The sequence below is a fragment of the Neodiprion virginianus genome, chromosome 4, assembly GCF_021901495.1.
Source record: "Neodiprion virginianus isolate iyNeoVirg1 chromosome 4, iyNeoVirg1.1, whole genome shotgun sequence".
In the NCBI taxonomy this organism is placed as follows: Eukaryota; Metazoa; Arthropoda; class Insecta; order Hymenoptera; family Diprionidae; genus Neodiprion; species Neodiprion virginianus.
The window spans coordinates 40,565,763-40,587,877 of record NC_060880.1 but is presented as its reverse complement, the minus strand read 5'-3'; the positions used below and the strand labels follow the sequence as shown (position 1 = coordinate 40,587,877).

General features: G+C 36.5%; 3 protein-coding genes across 10 annotated transcripts; 2 read left to right on the top strand and 1 right to left on the bottom strand.

The window, feature by feature from the left end:
• The first annotated feature begins 117 nt into the window (after positions 1–117).
• LOC124303932 (transcription initiation factor TFIID subunit 10-like) lies at positions 118–1,117 on the top strand. Of its 2 annotated transcripts, XM_046761785.1 has the most exons (4): positions 118–470; positions 536–600; positions 691–696; positions 755–890. In XM_046761785.1, the coding sequence occupies exons 1-4, from the start codon at positions 351–353 to the stop codon at positions 819–821; spliced, it is 258 nt and encodes an 85-aa protein (XP_046617741.1). In that variant the 5' UTR covers positions 118–350; the 3' UTR covers positions 822–890. The 2 variants fall into 2 exon arrangements, with proteins under 2 accessions (XP_046617741.1, XP_046617739.1); XM_046761783.1 differs by having other exon boundaries at positions 132–470; positions 691–1,117.
• Positions 1,118–1,683: 566 nt separating this feature from the next.
• LOC124303928 (GRB10-interacting GYF protein 2-like) lies at positions 1,684–15,045 on the top strand. 5 transcript variants are annotated; one of them, XM_046761770.1, is made up of 16 exons: positions 1,684–1,869; positions 2,546–2,590; positions 3,393–3,624; positions 5,443–5,653; positions 5,731–5,994; positions 6,840–7,053; positions 7,543–8,554; positions 8,679–9,020; positions 9,104–9,415; positions 9,517–9,609; positions 9,954–10,393; positions 10,509–10,707; positions 10,830–11,027; positions 11,248–11,683; positions 12,939–13,171; positions 13,343–15,045. In XM_046761770.1, the coding sequence occupies exons 2-16, from the start codon at positions 2,559–2,561 to the stop codon at positions 13,466–13,468; spliced, it is 4,344 nt and encodes a 1,447-aa protein (XP_046617726.1). In that variant the 5' UTR covers positions 1,684–1,869; positions 2,546–2,558; the 3' UTR covers positions 13,469–15,045. The 5 variants fall into 5 exon arrangements, with proteins under 5 accessions (XP_046617726.1, XP_046617727.1, XP_046617728.1 ...); XM_046761771.1 differs by having other exon boundaries at positions 1,686–1,869; positions 3,393–3,633; positions 5,443–5,616; positions 5,772–5,994; XM_046761772.1 differs by having other exon boundaries at positions 1,687–1,869; positions 5,443–5,616; positions 5,772–5,994.
• Positions 15,046–17,027: 1,982 nt separating this feature from the next.
• On the bottom strand, positions 17,028–21,634 carry LOC124303930 (phosphatidylinositol N-acetylglucosaminyltransferase subunit A). 3 transcript variants are annotated; one of them, XM_046761778.1, is made up of 7 exons: positions 21,484–21,634; positions 21,022–21,178; positions 20,626–20,805; positions 20,243–20,477; positions 19,751–20,048; positions 19,314–19,674; positions 17,028–19,238 (listed from the first exon to the last, which is right to left on the bottom strand). In XM_046761778.1, exons 1-7 carry the CDS (start codon positions 21,507–21,509, stop codon positions 19,146–19,148), a joined length of 1,350 nt encoding a protein of 449 aa, XP_046617734.1. In that variant the 5' UTR covers positions 21,510–21,634; the 3' UTR covers positions 17,028–19,145. The 3 variants fall into 3 exon arrangements, with proteins under 3 accessions (XP_046617734.1, XP_046617736.1, XP_046617735.1); XM_046761780.1 differs by lacking the exon at positions 21,484–21,634 and having other exon boundaries at positions 21,044–21,179; XM_046761779.1 differs by lacking the exons at positions 21,022–21,178; positions 21,484–21,634 and adding an exon at positions 20,891–20,999.
• Between the last annotated feature and the right edge of the window lie 481 nt (positions 21,635–22,115).

Sequence of the window (22,115 nt, the reverse complement as noted above, 5' to 3'; positions counted from 1 at the left end):
AAGTGCAGAAGTGCTTCCAGAGATTCGAGATGCGTTGATCCGCCGCCAACTTCACTCACTACCCACGAGCGACACTCAGTGTCGCCAATTTAGTGATTTTGTCGTTAGTCTGGAGCGTCTGGAGTTTTCGAAGGTTTCTCTCTGCTTACTGTACTGCAAGAGAGAGGGATTGCAATATTTATTTACATCTAAATTAACCTTTTTCATCTATCCACGATAATCTTACCCTCTAGAAATAATTTCATGCTACTAAAGCCACAACTTGTAACCGTTTTTACGAGAAATCGAAACATCGTTCGTTACTAGAGAAATTGCAGCGGCTCAGATTTAACGAAATCTGAATTACGGAAATGGCAGAAGGTTACGGACGAGACACACCTCCGATATATTCGGGAACTAACGAAGAACCTCGATCAGCTGGGCAACCTTTATCCGATTTTCTACTGCAACTTGAAGATTATACTCCGACTGTACGTAAGTCGCTGTATGATATTGGAAGAAGTTATATCTTTGTAAAACGAGCAGTTTATTTCAGGTTCCAGATGCGATCAGCGCTCACTATCTCCATACAGCTGGTTTCAACACGACTGATCCAAGAATGTAAGAGTAAAACGAGAATTATTCGTTAGATATTTTATTATTTATTGGTTTGTAATTGCTCATGGAACAATTCTATTCTCTTTGTTTTAGTGTCAGGTTAGTTTCCTTAGCGGCTCAAAAGTTCATCTCTGAAATAGCTAACGATGCGTTACAGCACTGTAAGACGAGGGGAGCAAATCAAAATACTAAGACGAAAGGAAAAGATCGCCGCTACACGTTAACAATGGAAGACCTGACACCAGCTGTTGCTGAATATGGCATAGTGGTCAAGAAGCCGCACTATTTTGTCTGATTTATAATAATGAGTCCCTTTATCAGAGAGAAACTTAATTCTACACTGTATCTGAATGACTTCTCAAAGGTGTGGATTTCTAAAAAAATTCTTTCATGCAGTTTGCTTAAGCTCAAATGATTCACTCTTAAATAGCCGGTTGCACAGATCTGGAAAGAAGAACGTTTTATTGTTACTATTCTTTGTAACAACTTAAAATCCCTTTGAATAAACTGTCTTAAAATATAAGAGTCTCTTTCTTACCCTTTAGACACAATTGCAAAGAGAAATTAATTCCATTCAGATTTATAGTACTACAAATCGATACGATGAAAATAATAGCTGTTTTCGATTTCAAAACATATTCCGTAAATCTGTCGGTATCAGTTGAAACTTTCTTAAATTTTTCCTAATTTTTACAGCCAGCTTTAACCATATATGGCTTTAATCAGAAGTCGGTTAAGTCAAACAGTCGGAATGGTAACATAACTTGGTCGGTTGAGATGAATGTCTGTGTTGGAAAGTAATATATCAGACTGATATTTTCGTCACAGTTGTAACCTACATTAGGACATAAGTAAGTGGAAGGATTAAAATTGATGATATAATCTGTCAAAAAAAAATTGATAAACAAACCGGAGTTGGGTTGAAATGAGTTCCTATGTCTGGGTTTATTTTACTTGCCACATTTCGAAAACAAAAGAGTTGAAGAACTCGGTAACGACTCGGTATTCAAAGGTCAACCAATCTGCAGTTTTTTCTTCAAAACTTTCGTTTAGGCAAATAAAAGGTACTTTTTAAAAGCAGGAAGCAAAAGATCTTCCGAGGTCTTCCACTTTCGTACAAGTGGCGCCTTGTACGGGGATTTGGGTTTGGCTTTAAATCTCTGATCACGTGACAAAAAACACTACGCATGCGTTCAGCGTTCTATCTCAAAAAACCCATCGGCCATATTGGTGTGTTGTTTCATTCGCCCAATAATTCCGAACCCCAATAAGGTATTTCAATAATTTATATAGCAAACTAGACGCTACTGGCAGTGAAATATTGCAACAAAAGCATTGGTGACAAACTTTTATCAAAGAATATGATGATCCGGTGGCATATCGTGATTTCTACAATCGAAAAAAGTTTGGTTAATATTGCCACCTTGGCTGCTGTGGGATACTACATGCATACATACCTACGTAGATTCTGCTCCGTCAAAAAATATGTCGTAAATAAACGGGAAGAATATTTCTGTTCTCGCGTCTTTCGATTCTGGTATTCGTTCCTTTCCGCGCAACGATATCGCAGTTTCATTTTCCGCTGCTCGACACTTTCGTGACGCTAATTTCGGCTCCTCTACGTTCTCCAGTCTGTTGCATCTATTGTATATTCTAGGTATATTCTAAATCATCTGTTTCGTGTTCTAATTCATGAATCCTTTCAAACTCGAAATCATCCCAATACGCGAATTACTCGAGCTTTAACCGCGTTATCGAATGTCCAGGGTGTAAGTAAAACAGAAATTGAATAAAAATTCTCAAAACGTGAAGTAACAGTTAAATATTATATTTTTACAATCCGGATAAAGACTGTTTATTATTTATTATTTACTATTGTATTTTTTCTTTGCTGAACGTTTGTGCCAAACAAATACATGTATTCATGCTACTTTATCTAATTTTTCAGCTAACTTTGCGAGATGACGGAATCAATGAGATTTGGTCCAGAGTGGTAAGTTATTCCCTAAAAAAATTTCGCTGGCGTTATGATTTGGTAGCAGATTTTATCGTTCAGAATCTAAATTTTCATTAACATTTTGAGATACTATCATTTATACAATTTTAAGAAATAAATTCTGCAAACAGATTCTTTGGCATTTAAAAAATTTTGGTAATCTTGTGATTGGTATTTGAGAAATCTAAGTGAAAAATTTCATTTTGAAGCGATGGTTTTATAACTATAAATGAATCTTTCAGTTACCATTGTCTGACATTTGCTTTCATTTATATGATGATTTTTAGATAACACTATACTTTGTCATTATTGAAAAGCCGAAAGTAAAGGTATTTACTCATCATAAAAAGATAGTGCATTTCACACTTGACATTTTTACTATGCAAAGTCAGTTGGAGACCTGAAAAGTACTTTAAAATCCACTTCCACTAAAAACTAATAAAGCATAAAAAATTCGTAAGATACTCTGAAATTTTTAAATATTTACAATCAAAATTTTTGTGTACCATGAAAGACAACACCATCAAGTGAAAAAGTATATTCTGTCATTTGCGTAACAAAACGAGTTTCTTTTTTTCTTTACTCTTTTAGTCGCATCATTACGAACAACTGAATCTGAAAAATAATAAATAAAGTAGCTAAGGGATTAAAAGAGGAAGAAAGAATTGAATCTGGCACAATTTTATAATATATGTAGCGCATAAGTTATAGTTATCAATGTCTGCATGGTAAGCTATTCTCTGTTTCCCTGTTTTTTCCTTTCCTCACATCTCTCTGACAAAACTTTGCCATTGTACAGGTTGCGCAACTTGTCAGGAGACGGTTGCAATACCAGCGGAGGAGGGGGAGGGCCTAGTATCCTGACCACCCCTCGTTACCAGCTAGCTGAGCATAGATACGGTCGAGAAGAGATGCTAGCTCTGTTTGACCGGAATTATAAAGCACCCGAACCACTCGCTTCTTTTCCTGCCCTCTACATTATACAAGCTCAACAACCTCTGGCACTCACACCAATGACAGAAGAAGAGGCGGTAAATGTGGTTGTTATTACTATCATCATATTTTTGATAATTTCTGCCCGTTCCGCACATATACCTACTTTATTTCCTGCTCATCTTTTCTGTCCCAATGACTCGTTTCCTGTTAGAATCTCTTCTCGAAATTGAGAATCAGAAATGAAAAAAAAGTAAACACTAAGGTTACACACCATGCCAATGCATCTCATTGCAATATGCTTACTAGGAATATTTGCTTTGCTATCATTTTTGAAAATCTATCTTCGCTATGTTGTGTCTTTTGGAATGTACAAGTACAACTTGAATCGGTCTGATGGTTATATCTTTAGAAAAAATTTTACAAGTAAGCAACTAAACTTTACGGGTAAATAGTAGAATCTTCGTATAACTTTAACTTATGTTTCATTCAAAGTAAAACCTGGATTCATTATAATAAATAAAAGTAGATCTATTAACTTTTTTCATTATAGAAAAATGGTGATAATTATGGAAAATGTATATACATATATATGCGCACATTTTCCATATTTATCAACATGTTTCTGCAATGCAAAAAGTCAATATATCTACTGAATATATATACACCCATGCACACACACACACACACACACAGACGCACACACACGCGCACGCACGCACACGCGCACGCACGCACGCACGCACACACGCACACACACACACCATATACTATGAAATATTGCTGTGCTTGTGGAAAATTTGATAAAATCATTTACAGAAAACATCGGAATGAATTGTTCAAAAAAAAAAAAAAAATAACAACAATGATACATGGCGATAAATGGTAAGAAATGTAATGTTCAATGAGATTGAATTTGGTAAAAAGAATTCTTCTAATGCATATAATGATGTGTGACGTAATATTTAACATTCCATTTGCGTATATATACGATGCTAAATATTTTCAAACTCGATATGACCTTGAACTTTGAATCACGGTATTTGTATTTGAGCAAACAAAATGTAGGTTGGATAAAATTGAAATTACGATTTTATGGATAGTGCTACATGGCTTGGAAGATGTAAGAATACTTTTATTTCGAATAGATCGATATTTGACTAAAATGTAAGTAGAGATAGAATGCGATTCAATATGTGCACATACATATATTTTTGTATCGTCTTGTATTAGTGTCGTATCTTATATTGGGAACTGTGTCATTCTTGGTCGTGTTCTAAAAATATACAGCCACTCTCTGGAGCCCTTGCGCCAAACTTCCTGGCTTGTATAAGCCTCTGCACTTCAATTGCTTGGCCTTCCCTTGTCGTGAAAAAGATTCATTTCTATTGCGGTAATCGATATGTCCGTAGCCGAAGTTGATCAATTTTTATTCTGTAGCAACGAAGCGTTTGTAAGTTTATTACATAAAATCAGTGATAATGTGATAGTGAACCGCTGACTGCTACCGTTAAAGAGTTCACAGTTCTATATCGAAGACTCAGTATTATTAGAAACTTCTGCAACATACAGAGCTATAGGAAAAAATATTCAAATCGACTTTTTGAGACTATTCTATTTAAATACTTCATTGCAACAAAATCCTACTCAGTCTTACTCGGCCCCTTGTCGCTACTGGATCATGTTTCTGGATTAAAGAGTTTAAAAAACATAGGAACAAAACAAAAGTATATTATTAATCGCTTTCTCCAAAAAAAAGAAAAAAAATATTGCGTACATTCTACTCAACTCCGGTAGACTATCATGCAGCTAACAAAACCAATACCGAAAGTAAACCCTTTCGTTATTCTCACATTCTTTACCCGATTACCAAAATAGTGTTGGAATGCTCTGATAGACTGTATCCGTCATTTCAGCGCTCCTGGAATAGTGGTTTAACAAACAATGGGGGCAGAGGGAGAGGGGGCAGCGTTGATCGTGGAGGACGGGGCAGAGGTGGGAGAGGTGGCATTTATCCGACTCATTACTCCCGAGGAGCCATCTTTGACGAGCCAGGCGATGGACCGAGAATTGAGCCACAACCTTTTCCGGTAGATCTCAGTTTTATTCTTAACAGAATAAATGAAGGTGTGTGACAGTTCGGTAGCTGTGAACAAATGCCAATGATAAGAGAATTTAATATCAAGTGTTTGCAACCTTCTAAGCTTCGAAGCAGTTTCATGCCACCGTTGATCTCAATTCTCAGGGGAGAACTAGACCGTTCGACAGATCACAGAGTGAACGAGGTTGGTCGGAGAGAAATGGCGGACCTGAACCTGGAGATTGGAATGGTTCTACTAGTCCCAGAAAAGAATTGGGACGAGGTGGAGGCGGCGGGTCATTCGTGGAAGGGAACTGGCGACGGCAGCGTGCTGGCGAAGACGACGATGGATGGAGAGTGGCTTCTAGTAATCGTGGTGAAAAATGGGGTCAGTAGATATCTTATGCATTCAAATAGATTTCTGCAGTTCAAAATATTGTTCAAATTGATTAACGTTTTTGTATTTACTTGCGCTTGAACAAAATTGTGTACATCTGGAGTTATCTAATTATTTTCAACATATTTAATAACACGCGATAACAGTATTCATGTCTTATCTAATTTCGTTATCAGTTTTTCGATGATAATCTCTACGGAACTGTGTTATATTGACACCTTTGAACCTAATTGCAACACAAAAAGTAACATAGATCATACTAGGCTTTCGACCGCCAAGACTCACACTTTCTCAGTTTTACTCACTTATTTACCGATAATTATATTTTACTATTTTTTACTTCCAAGAACAAAAAAACTTTACTTTTTTTTGTCGCTTGTATCGAAAACCGTACTTATCGTTTTAAAATTTTATACTGTTACTAATTACACTGCCATTGGGAAATTAGTATTTAGTGTGTGAAGAAAAAACAAAAATATAGATTTCAATTTCACTGTCTTAATACTCTCTATTCAAACACCACATTTTAGCGTTACTTTTTGTTTTTAAGAACCAGCTGAGAGTTCTGTGTCTGTAAGTATCAATCAAATCATAGCACTTGACAGACCAGAATACTGTATTGGGAAGGAAATCCTGCTCTTTGGTACAGCATCGCATTACAAAATTTGATCAATAAATAATGCTTCCAATACTCCTAAGAGTAACGCTTTCTTTTGAAATGTTCCGGAGGATCTTAGAAAAAGATTAGAACAGAGTCCAACAATTCTGGTTTACAGGTCGACTTGTGATCATGTAAACAAAGTAGATAAAAATAAATCATTTAATTACAATTTCAGTTAGAAGCAGTTGGCGTGATGGCGGTGGCTCGGAGAGGGGCGATCGACTGGAACGACCTGATGGCGTGGAGGGAGAAGAGGTGAGAAGTGGTACACGTTGGGAGCACAGGGCTAGCCACAGGTCCTCTCACGAATTATCTCATCATCCACCGACTCGAACTCTTCGGACTTGGGAACCTAACCATCACGACAACCATGACAACCTACCTGAGTGGTAATTATCAAGATATTCAAAATTATTCGGGGACTTGTTTCTTTGTTTCTGTATGAGACCAGCCAAGTAATTTGCAAAAAAAGCTCCTATCTGTGATGACTACTTAGCCAAAACTTAACATTCGGTTACCGGTTTGCAATTCTGCAAACTCAGTACCTTGAGTGTTATGACTACAAAAGTAAACGAGAGCGATTCATTCTGTCTGAGATTATGGAACTTGGCAGTGTTGTTATAAACTGAATACGATATAAAAATAATTCACAATTTGCATGGTTTGCTTGGGTCTGGCGCAAAATGTCAACGTTTGTCTTCGGATCATTAAATGAAATGACTGTTATTTGAAATGTGCAATTATAATGAACATTGTACTTGAAGGTTTTTCATATCGTAAAGTAAATATCATCGAAGAGTAAAATTAGGAAAGCTTTGTGATAGCAATTTGCCCTTAATAAATCGGTCCTAATGCAGCCTCATTTAGAAATGATGAAGGTCTTACTCTTGCAGGGCAACGGAGAATCCTAGCGAGAGCGGCGGAAGCTTCGACGCGTCGGGAGCATTTCACGGAGGGATGTATTCGGACGACGACGAAGACGGAATAATTAGCGCTGGGGGTAATCGAGAATCGAGGATCCGTCACATGTCAGAAGGAAATAATTTAAGCAATTCTAAACCATCCTCAAAACCCTTGCCTATTAACCACGGACAAACTCCCCAAACTTCCAATCGTCGTGCTAACATAAATGCCAGTAGTACTGGGATTAGAGAGCGACCAAAATCCCTTCAACCTTTTGAGGACAAAGAGAGTCCTGAGGTGCAGGATAAACGTAGCGTATCACCCTCAAAACCACTGCCTACTCAAAGTAATACTCCGTTGAAGGGTTCATCGCCTGTGGTTAACTCGTTACCAAGAAAAGTTCAAAGTGCCACCAATTTAGACAAAGTTTCGGACAAGAATCCAGTTATGCAAAATACACGAAACTCTAACAAAATTCCTGGGGATACACCACTGGCCAAAGAGGCTAGAACGGACAATACGATAAACGAATCATCCGTTGTGGGTAACAATGACAAGCCAGTCTTACATTCCGGTTTAAAAAAGAGTAAAAGTACTTTAGGAATGATGTCTGTCACTAATGTTAGACAAAAGTCTGAGGACGATTTAGATAGGATGAAGGAAGAGGCAGACGCGTTAGTGGCTAAACTAATGGCTGATGAAGAAACCCACAAAGATCAACGATCCAATGTTCCACCTTCGGCGAACAACCCAGTTCCCGGTATCGCGTCGGCCACTCAAGAGAAATGGTTCTACCGAGACCCTCAAGGTGAAGTTCAGGGACCATTTTTGGCTAGCGAAATGTCGGAATGGTTAAAAGCTGGATACTTTAACGTTAATCTACTTGTAAGAAGAGCCTGCGACGAAAGGTATTCCATGCTCGGTGATCTCATCAAAATGTGGGGCAGAATACCATTCATACCTGGTCCACCCGTACCTCCTTTAAAGGTATTTAGAACTGGCTTTAAAAATTTTTGCTCTCATACATGACACGTGATAGCGACAGTATTAACAATTGATAGCGAGCGACGTTGCACTTTGGCCAATACAATTTACGTCGAATTTCACGTAGGTAACGGAACCAGTCGCAATTCCAGTACCCGTCGCAATTCCTGGTGCCCTTCCGAAAGCTGGAATGGAGGATCCGTCGGTCCTGTATCAGTACCAACAAATGTGTTTGCTTCAAAATCAACTGCTTTTTCGACACGTGCGCTCAGCAGTTATAAACAAGCTGTCACAGTCTGAACAATGGACTTCCATGAGTCCTGCAGACCAAAACCAATTAATACTCCAACACATGCTGCAGCAACCTGAGATGGCAGAAATATCCCCAATGACTGTTAATCCATTTGTACCTACGCTCACTGCCCAACCAGCAAATCCCATAATGCAATTATTCACACAGATGCAACAGGTAATGACGATTAATTTTCCAAATTGCGTTATAAATATACAAAACTTGATGAATCCACAAATGCCCACATTTCAAATGTTCAGGCAAAAACTCAATCTGAGAATCACCTCCCGCCAACTATGCATCCGACGACGCCAACCCATCCCGGAACGATAGACACCGTCCAACAACTTATGCAACAAATGAGAGGCATACAAAATTTACACGGCATTCAGCAGCCCAGCATGACACCTACCCCTGCCAGCACGCCTGAAGATAATCCCATCAAATCGTTGCTGCGACAGCTCAATGTTAATGGACACCCACAAGCCACACAAATCGAGTCTGTCTGGCCTCATCCCCCCCCACCGCAAATAGCACCACCTCAATTTGGCAATCCGAATTGGCAATCCCAGGTGAGGAACAAGTTATGCCCAAGCGAATTTGCTAAGTGGAATTCGAATTGTTTCGCTGTTAGCGGAAATGGACGTTTCTTTATCTCTGTAATGAATTTCAGATGGGCCCTATTCCTGCCATGCCCCCTGGCCAATTGCCTAATTCACTTTGGGATCTACATACTAAAGAAATGAAGACTGAACAACAGATACTAGTGAGTAAAGTCTACATAAGGTAATGAAAATTGGTAACAAAAAAACTCCCTGGTTAACTATCACTTCACAAGTGCGCATGTTTTTTTGTTTTATTTTCCTTTAAACTGCTGACGATTTGGCGTTTGTATCAATTCACCGAATGAATAATATGAACTTTTAGGTAGGTAGGTTTTTACACAGGCTCTATGAATATGTACATGAGACAAGTGTTGTCTTTGGTTAGTGATTTGCAGTGAAGCTCTAGCAGAGATGACTTCAATTTATTGTTTTGCATAACGATTTTCATTTTTGAAATGTACTGTCAAACTGAGGTCACACTAAGTGTAACTACCACGTGTTTCAGGAGGAGCAAAAACTTAAAATACAAGAGGAGAAAAAGAAAGCGCAACTCAAGAAACAGGAAGAATTGAAAAGACAAGCGGATGAAGAAAGTGCTAAGAGGAAACAAGACGAGGAGGCAGAGAAAGCAAGATTGGCTGAAGAGGCGGCAAAGCGTACGGAAGAGGAGAGAAAAAAGAAAGAAGAAGAGAAGAAACGAAAGGAGGAAGAGAAGCGCAAGCAAGAGGAGGAACTGAAGAAGAAGGAGGAGAAAAAGCGCAAAGAGGAGGAGAGAAAGCGGGAGGAAAAGAGAAAACAAGATGAGGAAAATAACCGTAAGAAACAGGAGGAAGAGAAGAGAAAGAGGGAAGAGGCTAAGAGACAAGAAGAGAAACAGAGAAAGGAGAAAGAGAAGAGAAAAAAGTTGGAAGAAGAACAAAAACGTGAAGAAGAAGAACGAATTAAGTACGATAGCCGTTTATAATCGAACTAGATTTAATTAGAAGTTCTAATTTATGCAGAATTCCCGAATGAAATTGACTCGTAAGTTAGTCAATTTAAGTGGTTATGATTATTGTAGGAAAGAGGAGGAGGCCCGCAGAAAGACAGAAGCCGAAGAGCAAGCAAAGCGAGCCGAGCAACGGAGGCGGGAAGCAGAGGCACTTAGAAAATTGCAAGAGCGCAGCAAGGCTCCTTGGGCTCAGACTCCTCACGCTCCAGCTCCATCTTCTCACGCGTCACTTGCTGAGATACAAAGGCTTGAACGAGAAAAGAAGGCTGTAAGTTTTTTCATTTTATGTCTCTGCATAAAACTCTTTACCACATAATTCGTGGAAAGTAGTGTTTACGATTTGTGCGAATATGTATGTTTACTACCTTTCTTACTTTCTGCTGTTTACAGGAAGAATTAAGGGTACAGCAACTGATGCAACAACAAATGGCCCAGCAAAGAACTGCAGAAGTGGCCCAGGATGCAGCAATGGCAGAAATATCGAAAGGTCTGCAACTGAAATGGGCAGAAAAAGCAGCTCCGGTCTCAAAGCCAGTGGTAAAAAGTTTAGCGCAGATTCAACAAGAAGAGCAAGAGCGTCTCGCCAAGGTAAAAGTAGCTGTTGTGGCAAATTGTTTTTTTTTTTTTTTTTTTTTTTAAAGCAGCTGCCATTACATACTAAACTGTTTAAATTTGGAGTATTTTGGAACTTTACAGCAATCTATAAATTACGGAATTTGGATCTATCGGGACCAGCTAATCTTGCGAGGTTTAAATTCTCTTGATTTTCCGAAATATTACGTAGAATTAAGTCATTTCTGTATTTCAGCAGCAAGAAAGGGAAAGACAGGAAAAGGCTGCGCAAAAGGAACCGGTAGTGCCACTACAAAGCGCCGGTATCTGGGGCACTGCTGCCCAGTCTTTGAACTGGAACAGTGCTACGAACGCTAACAACCAGGCCTGGTCTAATAGCACGAATACTACCACTGGCGGTTTCTGGGATGATCCTATATCAGCGAAGATGAATCCAACACCAAAACACTCCGCTAAACAATTGGCAACCATCAAAGCCCCTGTAAATACCGTTCAGCAACCTCAACAACCACAACAACAGCAGCAGCAACAAAATAACAAACCCACCAAAAGTAAAAACAAAAAAGAAGGGGAATTGGTCAAGAAAATCTTCGAACAAAATACTGCCAAGCCAGACGACTTCACTCAGTGGTGTAACAAAGCCTTGGGCGGCCTTCAGGCGTCTGTTGATAGTAAGTTTTCTAATAGAATTACTAATTCCGTAGTTATATTATTTGTTCACGAGGCCCCGAATATCACGTGCATTATAATTGATGTTGTCATCCCAGTGAAAATTAGTAACAGGGATGTTGCAACATGGAAAAATATTGAAAATTATACCAAAACCAGGAACCTGGCGAACTTTACGATTTACACGGCGTATTAGTGGTTTGACAGTCTAAGTAGAGAACAATACGTTACTTTTGCTAGCTGGGAAAAGTCAGGCAAGTTTCAAAATACCTCTGTGAATTTTATAAGATTTTATACCTTTTCACAGATCTCGGTTACGTTAACATTGCGTAGATAATTTTTATATAGTGAAAGAAAAATTTGTGATTCTTATAGACTGATGTGTATCGAAGGATTTTTTCAGCAATACAATCTTACTACAGCAGCCTAGAGCTGAATCACAATCTTTTAAATGCCCTCCAGTAAAAATTTTGTAATCAAGAAACATCGCCTCACTAAAAATTATTCAATATAATACTTTCTGAAAAAATTCATAATAATAATAATACTTTCTGAAAAAATTCTATCGAAAGACACAGCGGATAAGAAATATCGCTGTTTAAAATATCTCGCATGGACTAATCATGGTGCTTAAGACAAAAAAATTAATTTTGAAAAAACAAGCAGTATTGAACGTTATTAACTCCCCCAATTTTGCATCACTAATAGCAATGGGCTGTCCTGGAAATAAGAATCGGTAATCCGTGTAAGATTCACCATGAGAGTGTTCGTTCTGTTTGGAAGCAGTTTCGTCTCACAGACACTTCGTCTTAGAAGTCTTTATCACAGGTGAAATACGAAGTTCCTCCACATGAATTATCGCGAGAATTGGACCATTTTATAACGTCTTACTCAGCCTCACCATCAGGCAATCCAGTGGTTAAAACTTCAGATACGAAACCCAGATTCGAAGTTTGGACAGCATTTTATTTGCATTTACTTTTAAGGAATAAGAAAAAATTTAGTATACCATTTACTCTGGGTGAAACCAAGAATTAATAATTACCTAACCAGAATTAAAAACATGATGTAAATTCTAGAATTATTCTTGTGTATTGATCTTGAAATTGATTCTAACAGTGTTAATGAATAAGACGGGGACACAAAACGCTAAAATAATAATCTAATTTGTTTAATCGCTTATGAATTGTCAAATTTGTTCTTGCTAATTGTTCAAATATGTTTATTTAAAAGAAAAATCATTTTGAACATGCTTAGTTCCGACATTCGTTGGCTTCTTACGAGACATCGAGTCAGCTTACGAGGTGAAGGAATACGTTAGATTGTACCTGGGTGACAATAAGCAGTGCAGCGAATTTGCGAAACAATTTCTCGAGAAGCGTAGCAAGTGGAGATCTGCTCAACGTCCTCATCCTCAAGCTGATGATCTCTGCAAGCCTGCTCCTGCTGTCAACCCTAACGCGACAGCGACCGAATTTCAGGAAGTCAAGGTATATTCTTGGCTTATTGATTGGTATTAAAAATTACTTTAAAATTAACCATACAATTCTATTTCTATTCAATGTTTCCCTGTTGAAAACTAATATTCGCTTCTCGTTCCTGCTTTAACTACATGCTAACATGTCCACAAGTGTATGAAATTGTCCATATACATTTTGTAGGGAAAAGCAAAAAAGCCAAAAAAAGGAAAAATGTACAAAGTGGACAGCACGATCCTTGGTTTTAGCGTCACTGCTGCACCGGATCGCATCAATGTTGGTGATCGCGACTACGGAGAGGGCGTTTGAATACGACGTCATCTGAAATCTGCTAATTATCAATTTTATACAACTTGAGAGGAAATTATGCCGCACCTACAATTGTTCAGCAGACCGTTATTTATTTATTAGGTCCATCCAGTCGGCTTCTAGAGCATTCGTTAAAAAATATTTCGATTTATGTATAAATTAAAAAGGAAAGTTTTCTACGAAATTGATATGAGATTTTTGAAAAACGTCTCGGGTGATTTTATGTTTTTAACGAAAGTTTTAGAAACATTCATTCAACGTTGTGCAGCCTCGTTTTCTCTGTAGTTGATATGTTCAGCTTGTATGAAAAAATACTTCTTGGGACAAAAGTGGATGTTGTAAAAACTGAGGAAAGTAAAGAAAAAAAAAAACGGTAGTGTGAAATTATGTCTTCTGAAAATATTGTAATCTTACGCAAACAGTTTCTTAAATCTATCAGTTCTTACTTATTGTACACTTGACGACTTGGATATAACTCTTGGATACGATTATTCCATTAAATATCGCTTACAGATATATAAATACATCGGGGGGGTTATTTTTTTCTACTTTACAGTTCAAAGCGCAGAATAAGAACGACCTTTTCGGTTAGCATAATATTCTTCTGATCTTTGATACCTATAATTTATGAATCACTAAATCATTTCGTCTACTTGAACTTTCTTTGTACATTTTTTAAAAAATGGATTGTCCCATTGAAATGTATAAGAAAATACTCAATTTTTCGAAATCCTCGTTTCAAAGTAGCTGAGTTTTCGTCTTTTGAAAATGCTACGATTTTAGAAAATCTCTCTAACAGCACCTTGCAAGTTTTTTATTTCCGAATAAGTTGATGACTCATGAATTGCGTCCCAAAAAATAATTTCTAGATTTTCTATGGTCGTTTAAGTTGTGATTTGCAAAATTGCACATTTTTCTAAACGTATTTTCTGCGTATGAAACTCATTTAGACGAATGTGCCCCTTTTGAGAATTTCACAGCTGCCAAATGTGAGTATACCCATTCGTGGAATATCTTAAGAAACGGTTGAAAACTCTTCATATCTGTAAATTAAAAGATGTGACTTTGTTTGACTATGATGGTTGAATGATACACATGAAAAATACAGTAAAATATATTGACTGCGGTGTATTATAACATATATGTATTTGTGACCTTTTCACGATCAATTCCCGACTGTCCGTGCTTATTTTCGTATCCGAGACACACAAATTTGAACAGATTGAAAAGGATTTGATACCTGATTTGACCAATGTCATTAAGAGCATGAAACACAACTCTGACAAGCTTTGATAAGGATAATAGCGCCGTCAGTTTCGATCGTTCATAATAATGTAAATGTTGTTAACCGAGGGTTGACGGACTCCAACTAACGTGTGAAGCAGCGAGAAAAATGTCGCTTTAGGAGGAAGTCCGATGGCTCTTATCTGAAAGATTTATATATAACTAGGAATTGTAAAATAATACAGTGATGATTAAAGAAGCGAAAAAAAACCAGAATGATTGATATTGTATTATTACTATTACAATTGTATCTAACGTACAACATAATAAAATAAACATTACTATATTTTCAATTCAGACTTTTTATTTTTTTTTCGGCTATAGTTGTTTTAATTATGTACTAAAAAATTCGGACGAAGTTGGATTCGGTTGCTTTCATTTCGATTCGTTTATTTTTTAAATGTTTCAAACACTTTTAAACAATATCAAATGTTGCTTTTAGAATCATCAAATGAATAAATTGTAAGATAAGTCATTAATCATAGCTGGGAGTGCTAAAAAACCTGTTATGTAGATCGACGTATATCGTAAAAACTTGTGAATATTCTTACTGTGTTTAGAAATTTTCTTAGGCAATTCTCTTCGACATAGGTGACTATTCCACCATATAGCTTGGATGTGTAAATACGCGATTCACGATTTGCTTCTAGCATATTGTTACAAGTTGATTTTAGAGAGGATGTTTTTGTACTAAATTATGTAAACGCACTGTAACCGATCAGCGTTTCAACTGATGTATAGTAAGAGAAAATAAGCTCGTGAAAATGTATGAGGGAAATTGTCTTGGATCGATTATTCTTCTCACATTTTTCAAAAAATTATTCGGAAAAAGTGACACGAAAAACGAAACGGTTTTAACATATTGAAATAACATTATAGTGTTCTTGATACGAATTACAGAATTTTTAAATTTTTTAAAAACTTTTTACACCCAAAAATTTGTACGTGTTAGGAAATGTTACTACATCTTATTACTGATAGTATTACTAATATTACTATTACGTACATAGCATACGTATGATAATCTGCATTAAATGTGACACGTATTGTGAAACATATTTCGATACGTTATAGTGAAATTTTTGCGCAACCACTACATCTTGTAAGAAATATCCTCTCCCAAAATTCATTACAATTCACATTATCTACTCGCATTGTTGACAGTAAAATTTTCACAAATTCTAACTATGAATTGAACATGCTGATTGGAAATAGTAGTAACGTGTGGAATAGATTAGAAATTGAACACACAATAGGAAGTTTTGTAGTACGTACATAAAATTTTTGTAGCATTTTCGATGTCCAGTGGATTTCAGTGGTAGATACGTTATTTCCAACGTACTTACGTAAAGGTGATAATACGAGTTTATTATAATCACAATGTAATGCTGATAAACAGAGAGGCAATTTCAGTGAACCCAGAGTCAAGTGTATTTGTAATTTCGTATGAATTCTTGTGATGTATAATTCATTATCCATCGTTATGCATGAAGTGTTATATCGAGCTGTGAGTGTTCGGAAGAGCTGTACTCACCGCCAGCTGTTTCATACGCATAAAATACATGCGGGTAATTGGCGATCCAAAGATATACCTATGTATATTTAATTTATCGTTGACTGGTTGTTCTTAAGTGACCAATTAATCATATCGACAATGTAGGTCTACTGTTACACAAATTTTTCTAGGTAAAATACAAATATCCATGACAAAAGTGGAAAAAAAAAGAATATCTTTGGTAGTTGAATCTATTTCGAAAGGTCATCTCCTGGTAAAAAGAAGAAGAGGAAGAAAAATTGTATTCGATACAGGACAATTTTTTTTATTTAGATATTAAATGTTGTGTTATAGTTGCCTGAAAGGTATAAATTACCGAGTTGTGAGATATAAATTAGTAGTAATAATAATAATAATAATAATAATATGCAATGAAATTGCATACACCAGAGAGCAAGTATCAACGGAACTGTGAGTTGATTCGTGTGAGAGTCTGCGATGTTGATGCTGTGCACGTTATAAATATTATAAATAATTGCTGATTCTCATGACTTGTATATAATAATAAAAAAAAAAACAAAAACAAAAAAACCTACCAAATCAATGTAAATGGTTTTAAGTAATCTGTTATACCAGTGATGGAATAAAGTTCACGTTTTCTCAAATATATTTCAATAGCAAATCGGATTCAGCATGGAAAAAATTACCACTGAGAGGTGGTTCTCTGATTTCGACACGAGAGCTGAAGCATAATAAATATTCTAATTTTTGTAAGGGGTGATAAGCAATAATTAGGTATTTAGGTTTCGATTAAAATATTGCTTTTAATTATAATTACATGACGTATACATGTATTTATTATTTGTACCTTAGAATCTCACGAATTTTGAAAATTCGCCGAGACTTTATAGACTTCTTAACACGTCAACAAAGTTATTTGTCTCTTATAGTAAAAATAAGCTATTGTTAATTGTACGTAGAATATCCAGACATTATAAAATTATATTCATTATATTCATGTATCATATTCATCTCATTCATTGTTATGTTGTTATATAATAATACCATCCCTATGTATAAACCTTTACACTACAAGCTGGTTGTCAAGTTATGTGTAAAACTGTAATTGACTAGCGTTCTGTGAATCGGTGGGGCAAAGTTTCCTCGTCGACACCAGACCCAAGTGAACGACAACAATGAGCTTCTACTGTATAAAGAAATTGAATTAGAAAATCTTTAGCTGCTTTGAATTTGTACAAAGAATTTCTCTGGTTTTCTTAATAGTTCACGTTGACCGATGATTAATAATATCGCATTAAAGGGGTTGGTAGCAAAGCGCCGGTAATCATATTTCACGATACATTTTCTTGCTCATATTCTGTTTGCGCCGAATTTCATGGCATTCTGGAAAACTTGTGATGTGCGTTTCAGCTGCCCAAAAGCTAAGTTTATTCGATATGGTATGATCGTCAGAGCGCATACACATGCATGCACACCCTGTTTACATTCATATCATATCACAAAATAGTAATACAGACTGTTATAATAGTGAGACTACCTTATGCACACAGTTGATTTAATTTTGAAGGAAGGTGTTCAAAGTCTGATCCCTTCATAGATTCATAGTTGAACTTTGTATTTTCTTTACACAATTATCAAAATAAAAGTAACAGAAACATCCTTCAGGCTTGTTTGAAAATAAAAGTATTAAATTATAGTTACAAAATACTGTAAAATCTACTTACAAGTTGGTATAACACAATAAAGTTCATCAAATACAAGCGCTTAATAAATACTGTAATAGTTTGGCGCTTCGCAAATGACCAGTATTGTGTTTCAATAAATATTTGAATGAGAAATACTGAAAATAATCGAGTGTCACACTATTATGGTGTCACACACAAGTGACTATTAAATGTTACACATGATATGGTCTTATGAATAATTTGTTCGACAAAAACTTTGTATGTTCACTTCAACAATTATTGGTACGTATTAACAACATAGACACTATGCATTATTCATTATTTTGTATCACAATTACATAAGCTGCACATATTCTTGTTACCACACATTCTGTGTAAAAAAAAAGGGAGAACAAGAAACTTTAAATTATATATTCCTGTTTCTGAATTCTTCTGCAAATGCTCAAAATCATTACCTAACTCACTATACAACATAGTTTTCTGTACTTCACTCATTGTCTAAATCAAGTCAATTGTACAAATAAATTAATCTAGTAGCTATAAAAAACAAAAATAAGAATCATTCTTTAAACTTGTAATTGAAGCAATGCCTCTGATATTCCAGAATTTAGCCACAAAATTCATATTATCAAAATTCACTGTAGACTACATTATACGAACATGTATCGCCAAAATGACTGTAAGGAACGAAGAATGATTAGCAGTAGTCAAATTTGCTATAAAAAAAAAAAAGAACGAACAGTAAATGTATTCCTAAAACTATTTGTTGAATTTGTTTTTGGAAATAATTTAAATGAAAACAACATTGCAAGATACAAAAAGTCCAATTACATAAAGCGAGTAAAGTTTCGCAATAAAATTCAAGAACTCTTATGCAATCCTTCAACCTTTACAAAATCTTTAACATCGCCAAGTAACATTACAAAACCTTTTTTTCGCGATGAGCTAAAAATATCAAATATAAAATTTCAGACAAATATGCAAAACAATTCAGGCAATAGGAACTATACTTCGTTTCTTTTTTTTTTTTTTTTTAAGGCTTAGCATGGTTCTGAAATCTGGATACTTCGGTAATAAACTTGATAAGGCGAACGTTTACAAGTATAGAAATTTGTAATTTCTTTGGTAAACAATGGACACAACAATCAGTGTAAGCATACTGATTTTTAAGAATCAGAACATAATACTAGCGTCATGAATTGCTGCCTCTCTTCTTCCTTGGCACTTTGGTGTGAACATGTGGTTCGTTCTGTGATTGTCCGTAGTCTCGCGCCAAGTCGATGTACTAAAAAAAATGTATATATTGCATACGTGGTAACTGATACTTTTTTGGCACATGTTAAGTGACTGATGAACATACCTTTTTAGGCACAAGATACTCCAGAATGTAGAGAATAATATAGCACAATGAAACAACTAGCAAATATGGCCAGACACCGGTTGGAATGTAGCTGCTCAGCTGTTGTCCAAGATTTTTCTGCTTCTCTTTTTCAACCAGCCCGTATACAACTTCCGTCCGTCTGGTAACGTCGAACCAGTTATAAAATGAAGCTATTTGCTTGTGCGCCTTGAAAGGACACATCTGTTTGCCAGTGACATAATCAGCTATCGCAGAATCAATGCCTTGTACCAAAGCAGGCACTGTTGGGTCCACCAAATATATCAAGTCGGGTGGTAAAACTTCTGGTATTCCTCCCACTCGTGTGGAAACAACTTGTAATCTTGAAGAAATTAAAGAAAACATTAACTTCCAATCTGAAAACTTGGCACAAGTAAATCTTTCGAAGGTTGCTTTACCCGCAAGAAGCAGCTTCCACGATTGCCATACAGTAGGCTTCTGTTAGGCTGGTGTTCAAAAATATGTGCCCTTTGTTTAAAACATGTCTCACTTGCGAATGTTCGAGACTACCGAGCAGCGTAACTCGGTGTTGGAGTAAATTCCGTTCTCTAATCTCTTCTATCAGCCACCGTTTTGGCCCGTCGCCTCCAATCAGGAACTGTACATTTTCATACTTTGCACAAATTTCGGGAATAATATGGGCTAGGAGATCCACCCCTTTTCGATAGACTAGCCGGGATACTATAACTATTGTAACTGCAAAAAAAGCTTTGATTCACTGCATGTGCAAGAAATTGAAAGATTCAAATAACCACCTTGCATAAAAGCATCTTGCAACTTGTATGAAGCCAAAGTGTTTTCATCTCTCGAGTGAAGTATCTAACAGCAAAGCGGACTAATGAATGAAGCAGCTAGACATTGCTTGTTATAATATCGAAAAATATATTCACTAAAATCATTGTTCCTCTTGCTAACGTCAGGTGTAAATAGCGCAGTGTCAACTGCGTTTGGAATGACTGACACCCTCTCTATTTGTACTTTTGCTCTTAATACGGTATTTTCTTTTCCAGTGTGCGATACGCATATGCAGTGATTGCAATCTGACAGTGATATCTCTATGAATTTGTTGGTCAGGATAGCAGATGCGTCAGCAAAACCAAATAATGAATGGTCTGTGAATACAGTCTAGAACAGAATTCGTACAACAGATTTAACATAATTCAAACTGTTTTCATTGCTAATTTCATTTATTGCTTTTCCAGGCCTCTCAGTTACGTGACATAGTATGTCCGACGAATATCTCAAGACACCTGGAAATGCGACCGCAGTTTACCTTCAGTCCCATCAGCCTCCCTATCAACATCCCTTCATGGGCTAAGGCAGAGAATGCCGAATGCCCATGGATTATTTGGATCTGTTCCCGTATGAAGATGTATCTGATCAATGGGAGAGAACATATCATGGTGGGCAGCACACATTGATTGTAAAATACTTTTATTGGCAAGTAGTAGACCTGAAATGTATAAAAAGTAATATATTCAATGGTAGTGGTGAGTGGGAACACAAAAAGTTGATTTAACACTACAATAAGAAGTTACTCGTAGATTTTGATGAACTGAGTGACTTGAAACAGTGTTTTTTCTATATTTTTGCAGAGGAATTAGACCCTGAATGAGCATCCAGGATTAAAAACAAAAAATTTGATCACAGGGCAAAGAAGAGTATGTACTTTCAAGCCATTCGTCATGTACCGTATTCCTACTCTATCACCATAAGAGTGCGTCAGCACTACGACTTTGTGTCCTCGACCCAATAGGCACTGGGACAAATTGAATATGTGCTCTTCCACCCCACCCATGTTCGGATAAAAGAAGTCGGAGACCATACTGAAAGAAAATATCACGTTATGGCATTGTAACTTGCTAAAATATGAATAGATAAGTTCATTCCAAATGTTATCTCAGTTTGCTGTAGTCAAGGTAGGGTATGTTGCAAAAACAAGATGGATAACGAGTTCAAATAAAGGAAACAGATGTCACTTCGTAATTACAAGTCATTTGCAAATAATTGATATAGTTCAGCTTGACGATAAACTTTCACTTTGCTTTTGTATCGGAATTTATAGGTTAGAATAGTCGAAAGCAGTGGGCATCGATATAAGGATATTTTTACAAATAGAATTAATGCTCACCATATCTTATGCCGGGTTTGTCCCATCTTGACATCTGAAACCGAGTTGTTTTCTTTACACAATTACCTCGATTTAACCTGTTTCACCACCCCCGTGTTTATCAACGAGTATCATTGTGGATTTTGACCAGATTATTGCAGACGATAACTGCCAAACTGAATTCCCTCAATTGGCTGATGACGTGATGACGTTCGGTGCGATAGGTGAAATGAAGCCTTTTCATTGGCTTGAAATGATAAACCCCTCCTACAAGGTGGGACCTGGTACATCAGAACCAATCATTCGGGCGTATTTTTCTCGTCGCTAGCTGTCGCTAGCACCGAGTGTCATCCTATATGCTTCGATTAATCGAGTTCCAAAAAATAATCGAACATGACTCAATTGAATCGGTAAATATTAATCGATTAATCGATTATTTCGTATTTTTTTTTTTTTTTTTTTTGAAACGATGCATATGAAACCAAAATGTTGTAAGTGAAAATATTCATATACGCCTTTCACTTATTATATCAAGTAGGTGCTGGGTAAGTAAGACAATGCCAATTGTTGATACTTTAATCATATAGATTGATATTGTATTGTAAGGTTTCTCTTTGTATTGTATCATTCATATGGGAGTAAAAATCAAAAAC